Raw genomic sequence first — 17,248 nt, 5'->3', positions numbered from 1 at the left:
GTGAATATAATGCAGAGAATTCGTAGTTCGGAAATTAGGAGGTGTGGGATTACCAAAACTATTATTCAGAGGGCTGAGGAGGGGTTGTTCAGGTGGTTCAGACATGTAGAGAGAATGGAACAAAACAGAATGACTTCGAGAGTGTATAAGTCTGTAGTGGAGGGAAGGTGGAGTAGGGGTCGGCCTAGAAAGGGTTGGAGGGAAGGGGTAAAGAGGTTTTGTGTGCGAGGGGCTTGGACTTCCAGCAAGCGTGCATGAGCGTATTTGATAGGAGTGAATGGAGACAATTGGTTTTTAATACTTGACGTGCTGTTGGAGTGTGAGCAAAGTAACATATATGAAGGGATTCAGGGAAACCGGCAGGCCAGACTTGAGTCCTGGAGATGGGAAGTACAGTGACTGCACTCTGAAGGAAGGGTGTTAATGTTGCAGTTTTATAACTGTAGTGTAAAGCACCCCTCTGGCAAGACAGTGATGGAGTGAATGATGATGAAAGTTTTTCTTTTTTGGGCCACCCTGCCTTGGTGGGAATCGGCCAATGTGTTAATAATAAAAAAAAAAACCATGGTGACATCACACATCCCTGTCTAAGGCCTACTTCTACTGAGAAATAATCTCCCTCTCTCCTACATACTCTAACCTGAGCCTCACTATTCTCGTAAAGACTCTTCACTGCTTTCAGTAACCTACCTCCTATACCATACACCTGCAACATCTGCCACGTTGTCCCCCCTATCCACCCTATCATACACCTTTTCCAAATCCATAAATGGCACAAAACCTAATATAATCAGTATATTCAAATATCATTGGTGGTTATAAGTTCTCTGAAATTTGAAAATCAAAGTGAATCGACCACATATATTTGGCTTCCTTCTCCTATCTGCCCTGTTCCTTGCTCAATTCCTTTATATTTTTCCTTAATCTTCTTCCCTCCCATCCACTTAACAAAACTATAGTCAACAGATTCAGAAAGGCATTATTTTATCAGGTTCTGTCCTTTTTTTCAATATCCAATAGAGGCTTTTAGTTCTTTCAATATATAAGTGGTCTCCCTATGAACTAGCTGTTCACTTGTTTGTCTTCTGAAACAGAAACATTCTGGCACTTCATTTTTAACCCTTTGACTGTTTTGGTTGTATATATGTCTTATGAGCCAGTATTTTGGACGTATATATACTCAATAATTCTAGTGGCTTCAAATCAAGCAGGAGAAAGCTGCTAGGCCCACATGTGAGAGAATGGGTCTGTGTGGTCGGTGTGCACCACATAAAAAAAAATCCTGCAGCACGCAGTGCATAATGAGAAAAAAAAAAACTAACCGTTTTTTTTTTTTGGATTAAAACGCCGACTTTGAGGTGTATTTTCATATAGTATTTATCGTTGTATTCTCGTTTTCATGATCTCATGTGATAAAATGGAAAACATATTACAGAAATAGAGATGATTTTGATTACTTTCACAATGATAACTACCTTGAAATTGGGCTCAGAGTAGCAGAAATGTTCAATTTTTACCAATGTTCAAGAGTAAGCAAATTACACCACACGTCCAATACACATCAACTGGGGAGTCTAATATTCTTTCACTAGTGCACTGATATTATTTATACCATTTTTACAATAATGCAGTAGTCTGCATAACAGTAAATTTTGTATTTTTTGTATGAATAAAAAATCAAAATAGAAAGCAATAGTAATATAAGAGGGGCTTAGAGACGTGACTAATGAACAGAGGATATGTTATTTTAGTGCCAGAATGTTTATATTGTTTATTCTGAACCCTATTTTGAAACTGGCATCTTTTTTAATTTGCGTGAAATTGGCCAAATTGCCAATTTCTGATCACTTTATTGGGTAGTTCAAATCGGTAAATGGGCAGTTTCGTGTACTCAATTGATAGAAAAAATTTAGTTCTAAAGAAATAGCTATGAGTTTGGTCAACTGGAGCAACAGAATTGGCCAAAAACAGGGCTCAAAGTCGGCAAAATCGCCGATGCGTATATGTCGCCGAGACTATCTTTCTTTGGAGCGTAATTCCATGAGTTTTTTGACCAAATTTCGTACTTATGGTGTCATTACCATCGGGAAAAGATTCTCTATCATTTCATAAGTTTTTTTTTTCAAAAATTTTTCGACATAGAATGACAGTTTCAGAGAAGGGCTTGTGACAGTCAAAGGGTTAATTCAGTGATTTTGTCACTCTTGATTCTCTTTATTTTCTCTCTCATTTCTTTTCAGATTTGCTTCTTACATTTACATTATGTATGCATTTTTATCTTGTTTTTCTTTCTGTCAGGTCTGTGTGTAAGTACTCTTCTTGTACTGGTTTTAAATCCTTTCCTTCTTTTTCGTGGCTCTCCTTTACCTTTTTTTATACAAGTTTTTATTGTCTTATTTTAGAAATGAACTACTTCATTTTACTTTCATTTGTGTTGCAGAACTTTATATAATTTATTTTTATGAAGGGTCCTGTAACATGAATAAAAATGAAATTGAGGAATTCATTTTAAAAATAAAAAGATAAATAATAATTGTGTAACAGAGGGTGCTCGGACAACTGTGAAGAATAACTTAGTACCAGCTCAGGAACTGTCATCCCAGAGACTTACCAGAAATTCAGATGGGGGTGATGAGGCTGTGTGGAATGATGCTTGCAGTTATCATTTTTGTAGTGTGCAAAGTAACACGAGTGATTTTGGGGGTAAATGTATATCCTAGGTATAAGTGGAAGTAGTGATTGGCAGAGTCAGTTGGTGTGGAACAATGTGAAACATTATAGAGGGGATAGTGACAGAAGGCCATAGTTTTGGGAGGGCTTGTTGTCCATTTATAGGCTAGGTTTGTGCAGGTGGGTTGACTTTGAGTTGAGTGATTTGTTGTACTTACCTGATTGTGGTTGCAGGGGTCGAGTCATAGCTCCTGTCAGGGTCTGTGGGGTTGCAGAATGAGGCTTACTTTATTGGGGAAGGGGTCAGATTTCTTATTTGACTCTCTCTTTATTTTCCATGTGTGTGTATGCATGTCCCTCCTTGATTACATTTTTTGTTTTTTTGGGAAAGGGGAAAAAAGTCTCTTGAAATTCTTATTTTTTTATTTAGTTTTTATGAGTGTTAGGACAATACTGTGTAAAGTAGATTGTTGTACTATAGAAGTTAACGCTTATTTTGATATGATGAGTGTTAAAAAAGTCACTCTTTATGTCACTCTTTACTAGTTACTGCTATTGTACCTAAATGTTTCAAGTTATTTGTAGAGCTTTATAATTTAGTTTGACTTTTTTAGCTGTGGGTGTTGTTGAACAGTAAAGTGGAGTAGTGGTCAGTTGTTGTTAGTGAATATACCCAATTATAGATTGACAATTATATTGGTTGAAATATGTAGAGCGGATGCAAATATCTCAGTGAAGGTAGTATTACCATCTGAGGGTATTAGATGACAACAGTACATACGCCTTAGCAACTTTGATATACAAGTGTCACGAGGTTGACAAATAATTATGTTGCAGTTTGCTAATTATTAGGCGACTTGTTCGTAATATTATTCATGATTGTTTCTGTGATGATCATTGAAGTACAGTATCTTAGTATATGGGAGTCTGTATGTTGCTCCAGTTATCATCTTAGTCACTAGTAACAAACTGGGCAAATATATCATGTATAGTCACAATAGTTATCTATCATGTTTATGATTTTTTGTTTACAGTCTAGCTCACTAGTACAGTATAGTAGATTGCAATGCCTCCCCCCTTTTTTATTAGGTCTACAGTTGTGGATGGCTGTGTATCCAGGTATGTTGAATATATTTGTAAGTTCAACTTTTAGCCAAGTCTGTTAGCATTATGAATGAGAACTTACTTTTGAGAGTATATGTTAGATCATTGCTGGTTTACCTTTTAACCAAGTCTTGGTTAAGATTATAAATAAGGACTTATTAGTGAAAGCATCTTTTACATTATTGCCATCATCACTGTGGTGCTGAGGGATTTAATTGTGTAGTTAAACACAGTTAGAGTATTATTATTTCTAAGGACATTTTTACCAAGAGTCATGGAATAGCTGTGTATTACAGTTTTGGTGAGTAGGGTGTTAGCTGCTGTAGATATATAGATATTTGATAACAGGTTGAGCTCAGCATCAAAATCAACATTCATGAGTTTAAAACCTTAAAAAAGCTAATGATAGATTTCAGTTAAAAATTGAATACAGTACTTTTGGTCCTATGGATTATAATGCTTTTAGTATATGGTAAAATAGCTTCTGTATGTGGATTTTCTGAAGTGTGGTTTACACATTGCTCTTACATATTACCTTTAGACAGCAGCTCTTATTCCATATATTCATACGTATTTTCACATCCACTCTTTTCTCTCTCTTTCATTTCCTATCTCTGCAGTAGCTCTACCACTTATTACTAAAATTTTAAAAACATTTGTTTCTTTCTGAAATCCTCTTTATATCTTTTTTATTCCCCCTCTATCAGTTATTTTACTTTTGCTCTCTCTGGTCTTTTGCTTACATTTTCTTTTTCCTCATTTACCATCTCTGATCCTTTCTTTATATTACCTCAAATAGATAGCCACCTTCTCTCCATATCATCCTCATCTGTTTTTGCTTTCACTCATTACCTCTTGTAACTTTTCAACTTTGCATCTCATTTTCTTATCTACTGCGCTGGCAGCCTCATCCGTCCCATGCCTCACCACCTTGTTTTGTACATCACTTAATCATTATTGTTAGTTTAGCTAACACAACACAGCATTCCACACACTACCTCACCTCCTGCTACATCTTTCCCCATCTTCTTCCACTGCCTTCTTTCTTCTCAACAATACTATAACTTTAAAATAATTAATTTTCAAAGAATGTTTTAAAAAACAAATGCACTAAATTTAATAAAAGCCATGTTCAGGAGTCATACAACCTCTGGTGAGTTAATATATCAAATAAATTACAAGTGAATTTTAAAGTAATACTTCTGCAATTACATGAGCAGCATTCGTGTAGTACTGTATAATGTTTATGCTTGAGCAATGGTTCAGGAAAAGTTTCGGGAAAGCAGTATGATGCTGCATCACCCCACTTCCCCCCTCCCCCTCTCCCTCCCTCCCTCCCACCCACCCACCCACCCAAAAAAATATGCTATATTGCATTAAAAATATATTCCCCCTTTTCACCTCAAATATCTAAATCAACTTTAAACAATTGTTTATAATTTTTCTCAAAAATAATTGCTTATAGGGTGTCTGGCACTTTTTAATCAGAATTCACCATGGTAATGCTGTTTCAAATTTCCCCTCTCTCTCTCTCTCTCAAAAAAAAAGAAAAAACACCAACTTCTTTTTTTTTACCAGATTATATATGCCATAAATAATATTTATTATTTTAATAATAATACAGGAAAAAATCATATTTCTTCGATACGCCTGTATGTAGTAGCAGCAGTTTATTTATCAGTGTGGTGAAGCATTGTGAACCACTCAGAGTAGATGAAACACACACACACACACAGGAGTGAAACATATATACTAAAGTGAAACACAGATACTGGAGTGCAACATGGATATTGTAGTGCAACACGGATATTGGAGTGCAACATGGATATTGTAGTGCAACATGGATATTGTAGTGCAACATGGATATTGTAGTGCAACACGGATATTGGAGTGCAGCACGAATATTGGAGTGCAGTACAAATATTGGAGTGAACTGAAGCACAGTGAAACACACATTAAACTGTGTGAATCACTTGTAGTGGCATGAATCATGGTGAAAATGTAGTACAGTGAAACACAAGTAGTGGACTCAAACAATAGTGTAGTAGTGAAGCACTGGTGTGAGAGTGAAACAAGTGGAGGAGAGAAACATTAGTGGAGTGAAACAAAACACACAGAGTGAAATACATATGGTGGAGTTAAACAGTCGAGTGCAACACACTTAGTGGAGTGAAACAGTTAACCCTTTCAGGGTCGACAGGCCCTCTCAGAAACTTGTTCTCAGGGTTGCCCAAATTTCAAAAAAAAAAATTATTTTTTTCTTATGAAAAGATAGAGAATCTTTTCCCGATCATAATGACACCAAAAGTATGAAATTTGATGGAAAACTTACGGAATTATGCTCTCGCGAAGTTAGCGGTCTTGACGATGTTTACGCATCAGCGATTTTGCCCACTTTGAGCCCAATTTTCGGCCAATTCCACTGTACTAGTCGACAAAAATCATGAATATTTCGCTAGAACTCCATTTTTTCTATCGATTGAGCACAAGAAACCACCCATTTACCGATTTCAACTATCCAATACAGTGGTCAGAATTTAGCAATTTTGCCAATTTCACACAAATTTCAAAAGATGCCAATTTCCAAATAGGGTCCAGAATAAACAAGAAAGACATTCCTGGCACTGAAATGACATTTCCTCTGTTCATTAGTCATGTCCCAATGCCCCTCTTACATTCTTTTGCTTTCCACTTTGAATTTTTATTCTCACAAAAAATAGAAGATTTACTGTTATGCAGACTACTGCATTAGTGTAAAAAATGGTATAAATAATATCGGCGCACTTGTGAAAGAATATTAGACTCACCAGTTGACGTGTATTGGACGCTTAGCATGATTTGTTTACTTTTGAACTTTGGTAAAAATCGAACATTTCTGCTACTTTGAGCTCAATTTCAAGGTACTTTTCATTGTAAAACCAGTCAAAATCATCTCAATTTCTGCAATATGTCTTCCATTCTATAAAAGGAGACCAGGAAAACTAGTATACAACAATAAATACCATATGAAAATACAGTGCAAAGTCGCTGTTTTAATCCAAAAACACGGTCAAAGTTTTTTTTTCTCATTACGCACTCTGTGCTGCAGGATTTTTTTATACTGTGCACACTGACCACATAGACCAATTCTTTCATATGTTGGCCTACCAGCTTTCTCTCACTAGATTTGAGGGCGCTAGAATTTAGGCGTGCTAGTACGTCAAAAACCCTGGTGCGTAAGCCATACTAGTATGGGCGAAACCCTGAAAGGGTTAAGTGCAGCACACTTAGTGGAGTGAAACAGTTGAGTGCAACATAGTGGAGTAAAAATGGAGTAAAACACATGTATTGGAGTGAGATGTATGTAATGAGATGAAACATACATGGAATGAAGCATAGTAAAACACATGTAGAGTGAAACTGTGGTGGAATGAAACAGTGAAACCTGTAGTGGAGTGAAACTGTGATACAAATAGTGGAATGAAACACATGTGGTGGAATGAAGCACACATAGTTGAGTGAAACACATGTAGAATGAAACACAGTGGAGTGAAAGTGTAGTGAACCACATATTGTAGTGAAACAGTGGAATGAAATACATAGTGGAGCAGAACATGTAGTGGGGTGAAACACAGGTTGAGTGAAACACAGGTAGTGGAGTGAAACATGTAGTGGAATTAAAAGTGGAGTGAAACATGGGGTGAAACATGTAGTGGAGTGAAACATGGGGTGAAACATGTAGTGGAGTGAAACATGGGGTGAAACATGTAGTGGAGTGAAACATGGGGTGAAACATGTAGTGGAGTGAAACATTTAGTGGAGTGGGTGAAACATGTAGTGGAGTGAAGCACGGGGATGAAACATGTAGCGGAGTGAAACACATGGAGGTGGAACATGTAGTGGAGTGAAACATGTAGGGATGAAATGTGTAGTGGAGTGAAACACAGTGGAGTGAAGCACACATTGAGTGAAACACGTGGAGTGAAACAGCATTTTTATTAGACTACGTTTTGCCCTCGATAAATAAGAATTAACAAAACCCTCTTTGGGAAAACATGTAATATAAATCTGCACTGTGCTGAGTGTTTCACCCTGCTGAGTGTTTCACCCTGCTGAGTGTTTCACCCTGCTGAGTGTTTCACCCTGCTGAGTGTTTCACCCTGCTGAGTGTTTCACCCTGCTGAGTGTTTCACCCTGCTGAGTGTTTCACCCTGCTGAGTGTTTTACCTTGCTGAGTGTTTCATCCTGCTGAGTGTTTCACCCTGCTGAGTGTTTCACCCTGCTGAGTGTTTCACCCTGCTGAGTGTTTTACCTTGCTTAGTGTTTCATCCTGCTGAGTGTTTCACTATGCTGAGTGTTTCATCCTGCTGAGTGTTTCACCCTGCTGAGTGTTTCACCCTACTGAGTGTTTTGCCTTGCTCTGCATTTCATCCTGCTGAGTATTTCACTCTGCTGAGTGTTTCACCCTACTGAGTGTTTCACCCTAATGAGTGTTTCACCCTACTGAGTGTTTCACCCTGCTCTGTGTTTCTGCTGAGTGTTTCACCCTGCTGTGTGTTTCACTCTGCTGAGTGTTTCACTCTGCTGAGTGTTTTACCCTGCTGTGTGTTTCACTCTGCTGAGTGTTTCTCCCTACTGAGTGCTTCACTCTGCTGAGTGTTTCACTCTACTGAGTGTTTCACCCTTCTGAGTGTTTCACTCTGCTGAGTGTTTCATTTTGATGAGTGCTTCACCCTGCTGAGTGTTTCACTCTGCTGAGTGTTTCACTCTGCTGTGTGTTTCACCCTGCTGAGTGTTTCACTCTGCTGAGTGTTTCACCCTGCTGAATGTTTCACCCTGCTAAGTGTTTCACTGCTGAGTGTTTTACCCTGCTGAGTGTTTCACTCTGCTGAGTGTTTCACTCTGCTGAATGTTTCACCCTACTGAGTGTTTCACCCTGCTGAGTGTTTCACTCTGCTGAGTGTTTCACCCTGCTGAATGTTTCACCCTACTGAGTGTTTCACTCTGCTGAGTGTTTCACTTTGCTGAATGTTTCACCCTACTGAGTGTTTCACCCTGCTGAGTGTTTCACTGCTGAATGTTTCACCCTGCTGAGTGTTTCACCCTGCTGAGTGTTTCACTGCTGAATGTTTCACCCTACTGAGTGTTTCACCCTGCTGAGTGTTTCACTGCTGAATATTTCACCCTGCTGAGTGCTTCACCCTGCTGAGTGTTTCACCTTGCTACATGGACTGCACTGTTTCTCTCAGCTGTGTTTCACTCTACCTCTGTTTCTATATGCATGTTTCACTCTTCATGTCTATTTCAGTCTGTTTCATTGTCACTGTTTCAGTCTACTATGTGTGTTTCACACTTGCATGTGTTTCTTCCTGCTACATGTTTCTCTCTCCACTATGAGTGTTTCACTGTGTTTCACTCTGTTACCTGTGTTTCAGTCTGTTACCTGTATCTCACTGTTACCTGTGTTTCACTGTTCCAATGTTATGTGTGTTTCACTGTGTTCCATTGTTACATGTGTTTCACTGTTACATGTGTTTCACTCTGTTACATGTGTTTCACTCTGTTATGTATGTTTCACTGTGTTCCACTCTGTTACATGTGTTTCTCTCTTACATGTGTTTCACTCTGTTACATGTGTTCCTCTCTGCTACACGTGTTTCACTCTATTGCATGTGTTCCACCCTCTTACCTGTTTCACTCTGTTACATGTGGTTTCACTGTTCCACTGTCATGTGTTTCACTTTTCCACTCTGTTACATGTGTTTCACTCTTCACTCATGTTACGTGTGTTTTACTCTTCCACTCTGTTACATGTGTTTCACTGTTATGTGTGTTTCACCATTTCACTCTGTTAGGTGTGTTTCAGTCCTCCACTCTTGTTGTGTTTCACTCTGCTACATAAGTTTCACTCTGTTTCACTTGCCTTTATTTGTTTTATTACATATATTTAACTGTGTGTTTCACTGTGTGTTTCAGTTATAATTACTCCTAGTCTGCCAGCTGAATGAAAGCTGAGCTTTAACAGTTGTGTTCCATGAGTTGTAATAATTTTGGGACGTCGTTACAGGTGTTCTTTGACAGCAAAGTAGCGGGGAGTCCTGAAGCTGTGACTGGCACTGCTAGTTATGATACCAGTAAAGAAGTAAGTGACATTGGTACTTTTTGTTTTTTGTCTGAACCCCTTGTACCCTCTACCCTTGAGGAAATATTGGCACTTGACCACTTGCTTGTACACTCTCTCTTTGACTCTCTCTTAATCCACAATTTGGAATGGAAACTTTTAACAACAGGTTCAATGATCATTTATGGCCCCCATATAGCCAATAAAGCATTTAAAAGCCAATAAAGCATTTAAATTGTTGGAATGCCTCAGAGCCCTAATATGTACTCTGTGGAGTGGAGGAGGGAGAGATGCATTATAAAATATACAGGAAAGTGTTAGAGGGTCTGGTCCAAAATCTGCACACTAAAATAGCAAAATATTGGAGTGAAAGAAATTGGAGAAAGTATAGAATTAACCCAGTGAAAGGCAGGGGCACCATGGGAACAATAGGAGAAAATTGTATCAATATCTGAGGTCTCAGACTTTTTAACATTTTACTAGAAGATATCAGAAACACTGCTGGAAAAAGTGTGGAAGTCTTAGAGCAGACACTTGACAATTTTCTCAACCAAGTGCTGGATCAACCAGGCTGTAATGGATATGTGGACTCTTGTGAAAAGTCTCTATATATTACACAAGGTGCCATCAGCAACAGCTTGGTTAACTAGACAAGTACCAAATAAGGTTGACCAGGGCCAGGCTGCAGTAGGAAAAAAAACTCAAAACCATCAAAGGTATATCAACTGCATAAATTTTGTATGGTCATGATCAGGTTACGGCTGGTCCTGGATAATGGTTTGGGATGGACCATAATGCCTTCTAAAGTGTCCTCTCCAAATTGGGCATCAGTAGTGGATTACTCAACCTTAATCTTGTGACTGTTCCTCTTCAGTCTCCCATACAGGCATACAATGGTACCTCAAGTTTTGAACAGCTCCCAACTCGAACAATTATGTAAGTGTATTTTTGTAAGTGCTTTTGTAAATGCATTGTTGGGGGTCTGAAACGGACTAATCTAATTTACATTATTCCTTATGGGAACAAATTCATTTGGTATTGGCACTCAAACAGCCCTCTGGAACAAATTAAGTTCGTAACTCGAGGTGCCACTGTACTTCACTATTTTTTTTTTCCGACAAGTCGGCCGTCTCTCACCGAGGCAGGGTGACCCAAAAAGAAAGAAAATCCCCAAAAAGAAAATGCTTTCATCATCTTTCAACACTTTCACTTCTCTCACACATCACTGTCTTTGCAGAGGTGCCCAGATACAACAGTGTAGAAGCATATATAACATAGCCCTCCAAACTGCCACTATCCCAAACCCCTCCTTTAAAGTGCAGGCATTGTACTTCCCATTTCCAGTACTCAAGTCTGGCTATATAAAAATAACTGGATTTCCTGAATCCCTTCACTAAATATTACCCTGCTCGCACTCCAACAGCTCATCAGGTCCTGAAAACCGTTCGTCTCCATTCACTCCTATCTAACACGCTCACAAGTCCAAGCCCCTCGCCCACAAAACCTCCTTTACCCCCTCCCTCCAACCTTTTTGAGGATGACCCCTACCCCGCCTTACTACCCCCTACAGAATTATACGCTCTCCAAGTCATTCTTTTTTTATCCATTCTAAATGATCAAACAACCTCAACAACCTCTCTTCAGGCCTCTGACTAATACTTTTAGTAACTCCACACCTCCCTCTGATTTCCAAACTCCGAATTCTCTGCATAATATTTACACCACACATTGCCCTTAGACAGGACATCTCCACTGCCTCCAGTTGCCTCCTCACTGCAGCATTTGCAACCCAAGCTTCACACCCATATAAGAGTGTTGGTACCACTATACTTTCATACATTCTCTTCTTTGCCTCCATGGATAACGTTTTTTGTCTCCACAGATACCTCATCACACCACTCACCATTTTTCCTTCTTCATTTCTATGGTTAACCTCATCCTTCATAAACCCATCCACTGACAAGTCAACTCCTAAATATCTGAAAACATTCACTTCTTCCATACTCCTTCTCTCCAATGTGATATCCAATTTTTATTTGAATCATTTGATACCTTCATCATCTTACTCTTATCTATGTTCACTTTCAACTTTCTACCTTTACATACCCTTCCAAACTCGTCCACTAACCTTTGCAACTTTTCTTTAGAATCTCCCATAAGCACAGTATCATCAGCAAAAAGTGACTGTGTCAACTCCCATTTTGTACTTGATTCCCCATAATTTAATCTCACTCTTCACCCCAACACCCTAGCATTTACTTCTTTTACAACCCTACTTTTTCCGGGAAGTAATCTCCCTCTCTCCTACACACCCTAACCTGAGCCTCACTATCCTCATAAAAACTCTTTACAGCATTTAGTAGCTTACTACTTATTCCATATACTTGCAACATCTGCCACATTGCTCCCCTATCCACTCTGTGATATTCCTTTTCTAAATCCATAAATGCAACGAAAACTTCCCTACCTTTATCTAAATAGTGTTCACATATATGCTTCAATGTAAACACTTGATCTACACATCCCCTACTCACTCTGAAGCCTCCTTGCTCATCTGCAGTCCTACTCTCTGTCTTACCTCTAATTCTTTCAATAATAACCCTACCATAAACTTCACTTTTCCTGGTATACTCAGTAAACTTATTCCCCTATCATTTTTATACAATCTCTTTTGTCCCCCTTCCCTTTATATAAAGGAACTATGCATGCTCTGTGCCAGTCCCTAGATACCTTCCCCTCTTTCATACATTTATTAAACAAAAATACCAACCACTCCAACACTATATCCCCATCCCCCTGCTTTTAACATTTCTGTCATGATCCCGTCAGTTCCAGCTGCTTTATCCCCTTTCATTCTACATAATGCCTTATGCACCTCCCCCACACTCACATCCTGCTCTTCTTCACTCCCAAACGATGTTATACCTCCCTGGCCAGTGCATGAAATTACCGCCTCCCTTTCTTCATCGACATTTAAAAGTTCCTCAAAATATTCCCCACCATCTATCCAATACCTCCAGCTTCCCATCAACTAACTCCCTACTCTGTTTTTAACTGACAAATCCATACTTTCCCTAGGCTTTCTTAACTTGTTTATCTCACTCCAAAATTTTTTTCTTATTTTCTGTAAAATTTCTTGACAATGCCTCTCCCACTCTATCATCTGTTCTCCTTTTGCACTCTCTTACCACTCTCTTCACCTTTCTTTTACTCTCCATATACTCTGCTCTTCTTAATACACTTGATTGGAAAAACCTCTCGTAAGCTACCTTTTTCTCTTTCATCACACCCTTTACTTCATCATTCTACCAATCACTCCTCTTTCCTCCTGCCCCCACTCTCCTATAGCCACAAACTTCTACCCCACATTCTACTACTGCATTTTTTAAACTATTCCAACCCTCCCACTACTCATACTTGCACTATCCCACCTTTCTGCCAATAGTTGCTTATATCTCACCCTAGCTTCCTCCTCCCTTAGTTTATACACCTTCACCTCTCTCTTACTTGCTGTTGCCATTTTCCTGTTGTCCCATCTACCTCTTACTCTAACTGTAGCTACAACTAAATAATGATCTGATATATCAGTTGCCCCTCTATAAACATGTACATCCTGAAGCCTACCCATCAACCTTTTATCCACCAATACATAATCTAACAAACTACTTTCCTTACATGCTATATCATACCTTGTATACTTATTTATCCTCTTTTTCATAAAATATGTGTTACTTATTACCAAACCTCTTTCTACACATAGCTCAATTAAAGGCTCCCCATTTTTATTTACCCCTGGCACCCCAAATTTACCTACTACTCCTTCCACAACATTTTTGCCCACTTTAGCATTGAGATCCCCAACCACAAGTACTCTCTCAATTGGTTCGAAACTCCCCACGCATTCACTCAACATTTCCCAAAATCTCCCTCCCTCCCCTACACTTCTCTCTTCCCCAGGTGCATAAACACTTATTATAACCTACTTTACACCACATAATCCTTGAATTTATACATTTATATTCCCTTTTTTCCTGCCATAACTTATCCTTCAACATTATTGCTACTCCTTCTTTAGCTCTAACTCTCTTTGAAACCCCTGACCTAATCCCATTTATTTCTCTCCAGTGAAACTCTCCCACCCCCTTCAGCTTTGTTTCACTTAAAGCCAGGACATCCAGCTTCTCATTCATAACATCCACAATTGTCTCTTTCTTAACATTGGCACAACATCCACGCACATTCAAACATCCCACTTTGACGGTTTTCTTCTTTTTCTTTTTAGTAGACTATATAAGAAAAGGGGTTACTAGCCCATTGTTCCCGGCATTTTAGTTGACCTTTACAACACCCATGACTTATGGAGGAATGATTCTTATTCCACTTCCCCATGGATATGAAAGGAAAAGCAATAAGAGCAAGAACTATAAAGATAAAATCAAAGAAAACTCAGATGAGTGTGTATACAATAAATGTGTACATGTATGTGTAGTGTGACCTGTTATGGTGGATTAAGTTCCATTCCACCGCCATAAACTAAATTTCACCTTAAAGCGAATCACAGCCTTTTTATTTACTTGCCAGTGTATAAAAGCCTAAAAAAATGATGCAGTTATAATTAACACAAATATAATTGAAAAGTGCTGTATAAGTGAAGCTCTGTAAAGTGAGTGCAATATTAACAAGGTTTGCTTGTGCTGTAATAGTAATACCCTGTAGATAAAAATCTAACACAATGCAGTATGTAGCAGTTATTCAGCATATCTACAACTCACAAACCATTTTACTTATGGAGAATAAGTTCATGCTATAGTTCTTTATTCCACTTGCAATGAAGTAAAGTGTTAATGTTGCCTTGCTACTTTCAATTTAAAGGTGATTATTTCAATCACATCTTGGCTCTTGTTGCATCTTGATATCTGGCAACTTGGTTGTTTTCTTCATATTGCCCGAAATGCCTAGGCATGCTAGTGGCTTTCTTTGTAATTAATATTTTGTAGTATGTAAACCACACAGTGAAAGCTTTGCAAGGAAATAAACATTTTCATTTTCATTGTATGCATATAATGTCTTTTGTGCATCCTTGCAATTTGGTGTGCTATGAGCAGCTTGAATGTCACCTAATGTGTATAAACTGAAGAAAACACTCACACAGCCAGACATTTCAGGTGCTACGGAGAGGGTGGTTTTGAGGTCCTACAAGTTTCTAATATACATAGTTTACAGTTGACCCATGAGCCTAACAATGTGAATTTGAATGGAGAAGCATGTAGTGTAGGGTAATCAGGGTTGGTTATGCAGAAAGGGATTTTGATAACTATATCAACTGTGTATTACCTTTATTGAAGTTTACTTTCATGTCTTGATAATGCCAAGAAGTTTGCCTTTCTTTTCTTCTTATTTGGGTGTCCTTTATGTAGCCTTTTATGACTAAAAGTACATACTATACCATAGGACTGTACCATAGTAGGACCTTCCTATATTACAGTAAAGTATTAATTTGGTAATTCTTATCAAATATAGATTTTTTAGTTACAGCGGTCCCTCGCTTTTCGTAGTTCTTGGCAATCGTAAATTTCGCCAATCATAGGGGTATTTTCGTATAAACATGGACTCGCTTTTCATAAGTTGACTCGTGAATAGTAGTTCATCCAGGACGCTTACGCACGGTGTGAGCCGGGGAGGCCTCCCTACCCAGCCAGTCTGGCATTGTTTACCAGTGAGTGAAGGTCCCCTCAAGTGCTCCTACGAAATATTTCATAATATTCCACTCATTTTAGTGCTTGTAAGTACTATTAAATAAGCTACCATGGCTCCAAAGAAAGCTCCTAGTGCCAAGCCTGTGGTAAAGAAGGTGAGAAATATGTACAGTGACAAAGTCTTGGGCCATTTTAGGGAAGTGTTAAAGAGACGCCAGAAACAGAGCTCTCTCCACAGTTACTTTGCGAGACAGGACTAGAGTGACTCTCAAGGTGGTCCTAGTGGCATTAAGAAACAGAGAAGAGAAGCAACCCCAGAGAAGCAATTGGTACCTGAGGTGTTGCTGGAAGGGGATTCCCCTTCCAAACTGTAAACAATCCAATCTCTCTCCTCCTCTAGTCTCCCATACACTAAGAAGAATCTCCAGTAAAGGTAAGTGTTATGCTGTTAATGTTTCATTCATCATTTCCCATTGTATTGTTTATGTACTACATGTATATTTCATGTAAAAAATTTTTTTGTTTTAATACTTCTGAGTGTCAGAAACGGATTAATTGTATTTACATTATTTCTTATGGGGAAAATTGATTCGCAAATCGTAAATTTTGTTTATAGTAGCTCCTCCAGAAACGGATTAATTACAAAAAACGAGGGACCACTGTATTTGGTTATTGTATCAATTGAGATAGTAGTGTCAGGTGAGTGTTTAAGATGAGACATGTGGTGTTAGCAACACAGTTGTTGCTAAAAACTGTTGCATTCTATTTTTTAAGTCATTAGTATGAATAGGAAGAGGCCCAGGAGGCTCTCTTGAGGAACACTAATGTTCATTCCTTCATGATAAAGTTGAAATGTTAGCCAAGAAAAGTACTCTGAAGGAGGGTGTAGAATATAACTTTGGTATATCTGTGTCTAGCATTAGGAATAATATTAGGAGAGAAATAAATAATGAAACTGAATGTTATAGGACTGCAGTTAGAAGCCTGAGTAGATCTATAACTTACTGTAATAACATGAACATAGATAAGTATGTTTATGAAGCAACTTGCAATGTCAACAGACTGATTGATGTTGTAGTGGTCAGGATTAGGCTTGGTTACAAGTACAGCCCCTCTTTGCTTAACGACGGAGTTCCGTTCCTAAGACCACATCGTTAACCAAATTCATTGCTAAGCGAGGAGCATACTATAATGGTAGTGGGTTTGTGTCAACCATCTTTGATATTGTTTTAATGTCACCTTTGCACCATTTATAACATTTCTGGTATATTTTTAAATGTTTATACAGTAGTGTACAGTACAGTGGTCCCCTGGTTCGCGAAGTCATTGGTAACTGATAAATCCGGTATCCGAAGCGTTATATCGCAAAAAATTTGCCTCGGTTCCCGTTACAAAACCCGGTATGTGATACGATTCGTACGAGACGTGTCCAGTGTTTACAAGCCAGCCAGTGTGCGCGCATCTAAGGATACATTTGGTACATTCCATATTATCCATATTATCACTGTTTCTGGTGCTTGTTTCTGCAAAATAAGTCACCATGGGCCCCAAGAAAGCTTCTAGTGCCAACCCTTCGAGACCAAGGGTGCTAATGACTATTGAAATGAAGAAAGAGATAATTGCAAAGTATGAAAGTGGAGTGCGTGTGTCGGACCTGGCCATGTTGTATAGTAAATCT

The 17,248-nt window shown here is 38.6% G+C and overlaps 1 protein-coding gene across 6 annotated transcripts in view; it reads left to right on the top strand.

Annotated features, from left to right (window-relative positions):
- rho-5 (rhomboid-5) overlaps window positions 1-17,248 on the top strand; it is a 318,955-nt gene that overhangs the window by 172,345 nt on the left and 129,362 nt on the right. For all 6 annotated transcript variants that reach the window (XR_008407475.2, XM_053780640.2, XM_053780642.2 and 3 more), the window contains one exon: window positions 9,821-9,895. Coding sequence is in view for 5 of the 6 variants with exons in the window: in XM_053780640.2 (XP_053636615.1) it covers window positions 9,821-9,895 (75 nt within the window). In the remaining variant the exon portion in view is untranslated. The remainder of the gene's footprint in view (window positions 1-9,820; window positions 9,896-17,248) is intronic.

This window comes from Cherax quadricarinatus, chromosome 26, assembly GCF_038502225.1.
Source record: "Cherax quadricarinatus isolate ZL_2023a chromosome 26, ASM3850222v1, whole genome shotgun sequence".
Classification (NCBI taxonomy): Eukaryota; Metazoa; Arthropoda; class Malacostraca; order Decapoda; family Parastacidae; genus Cherax; species Cherax quadricarinatus.
The sequence above is the reverse complement of the archived record's forward strand: the minus strand, read 5'-3'. Positions and strand labels throughout refer to the sequence as shown.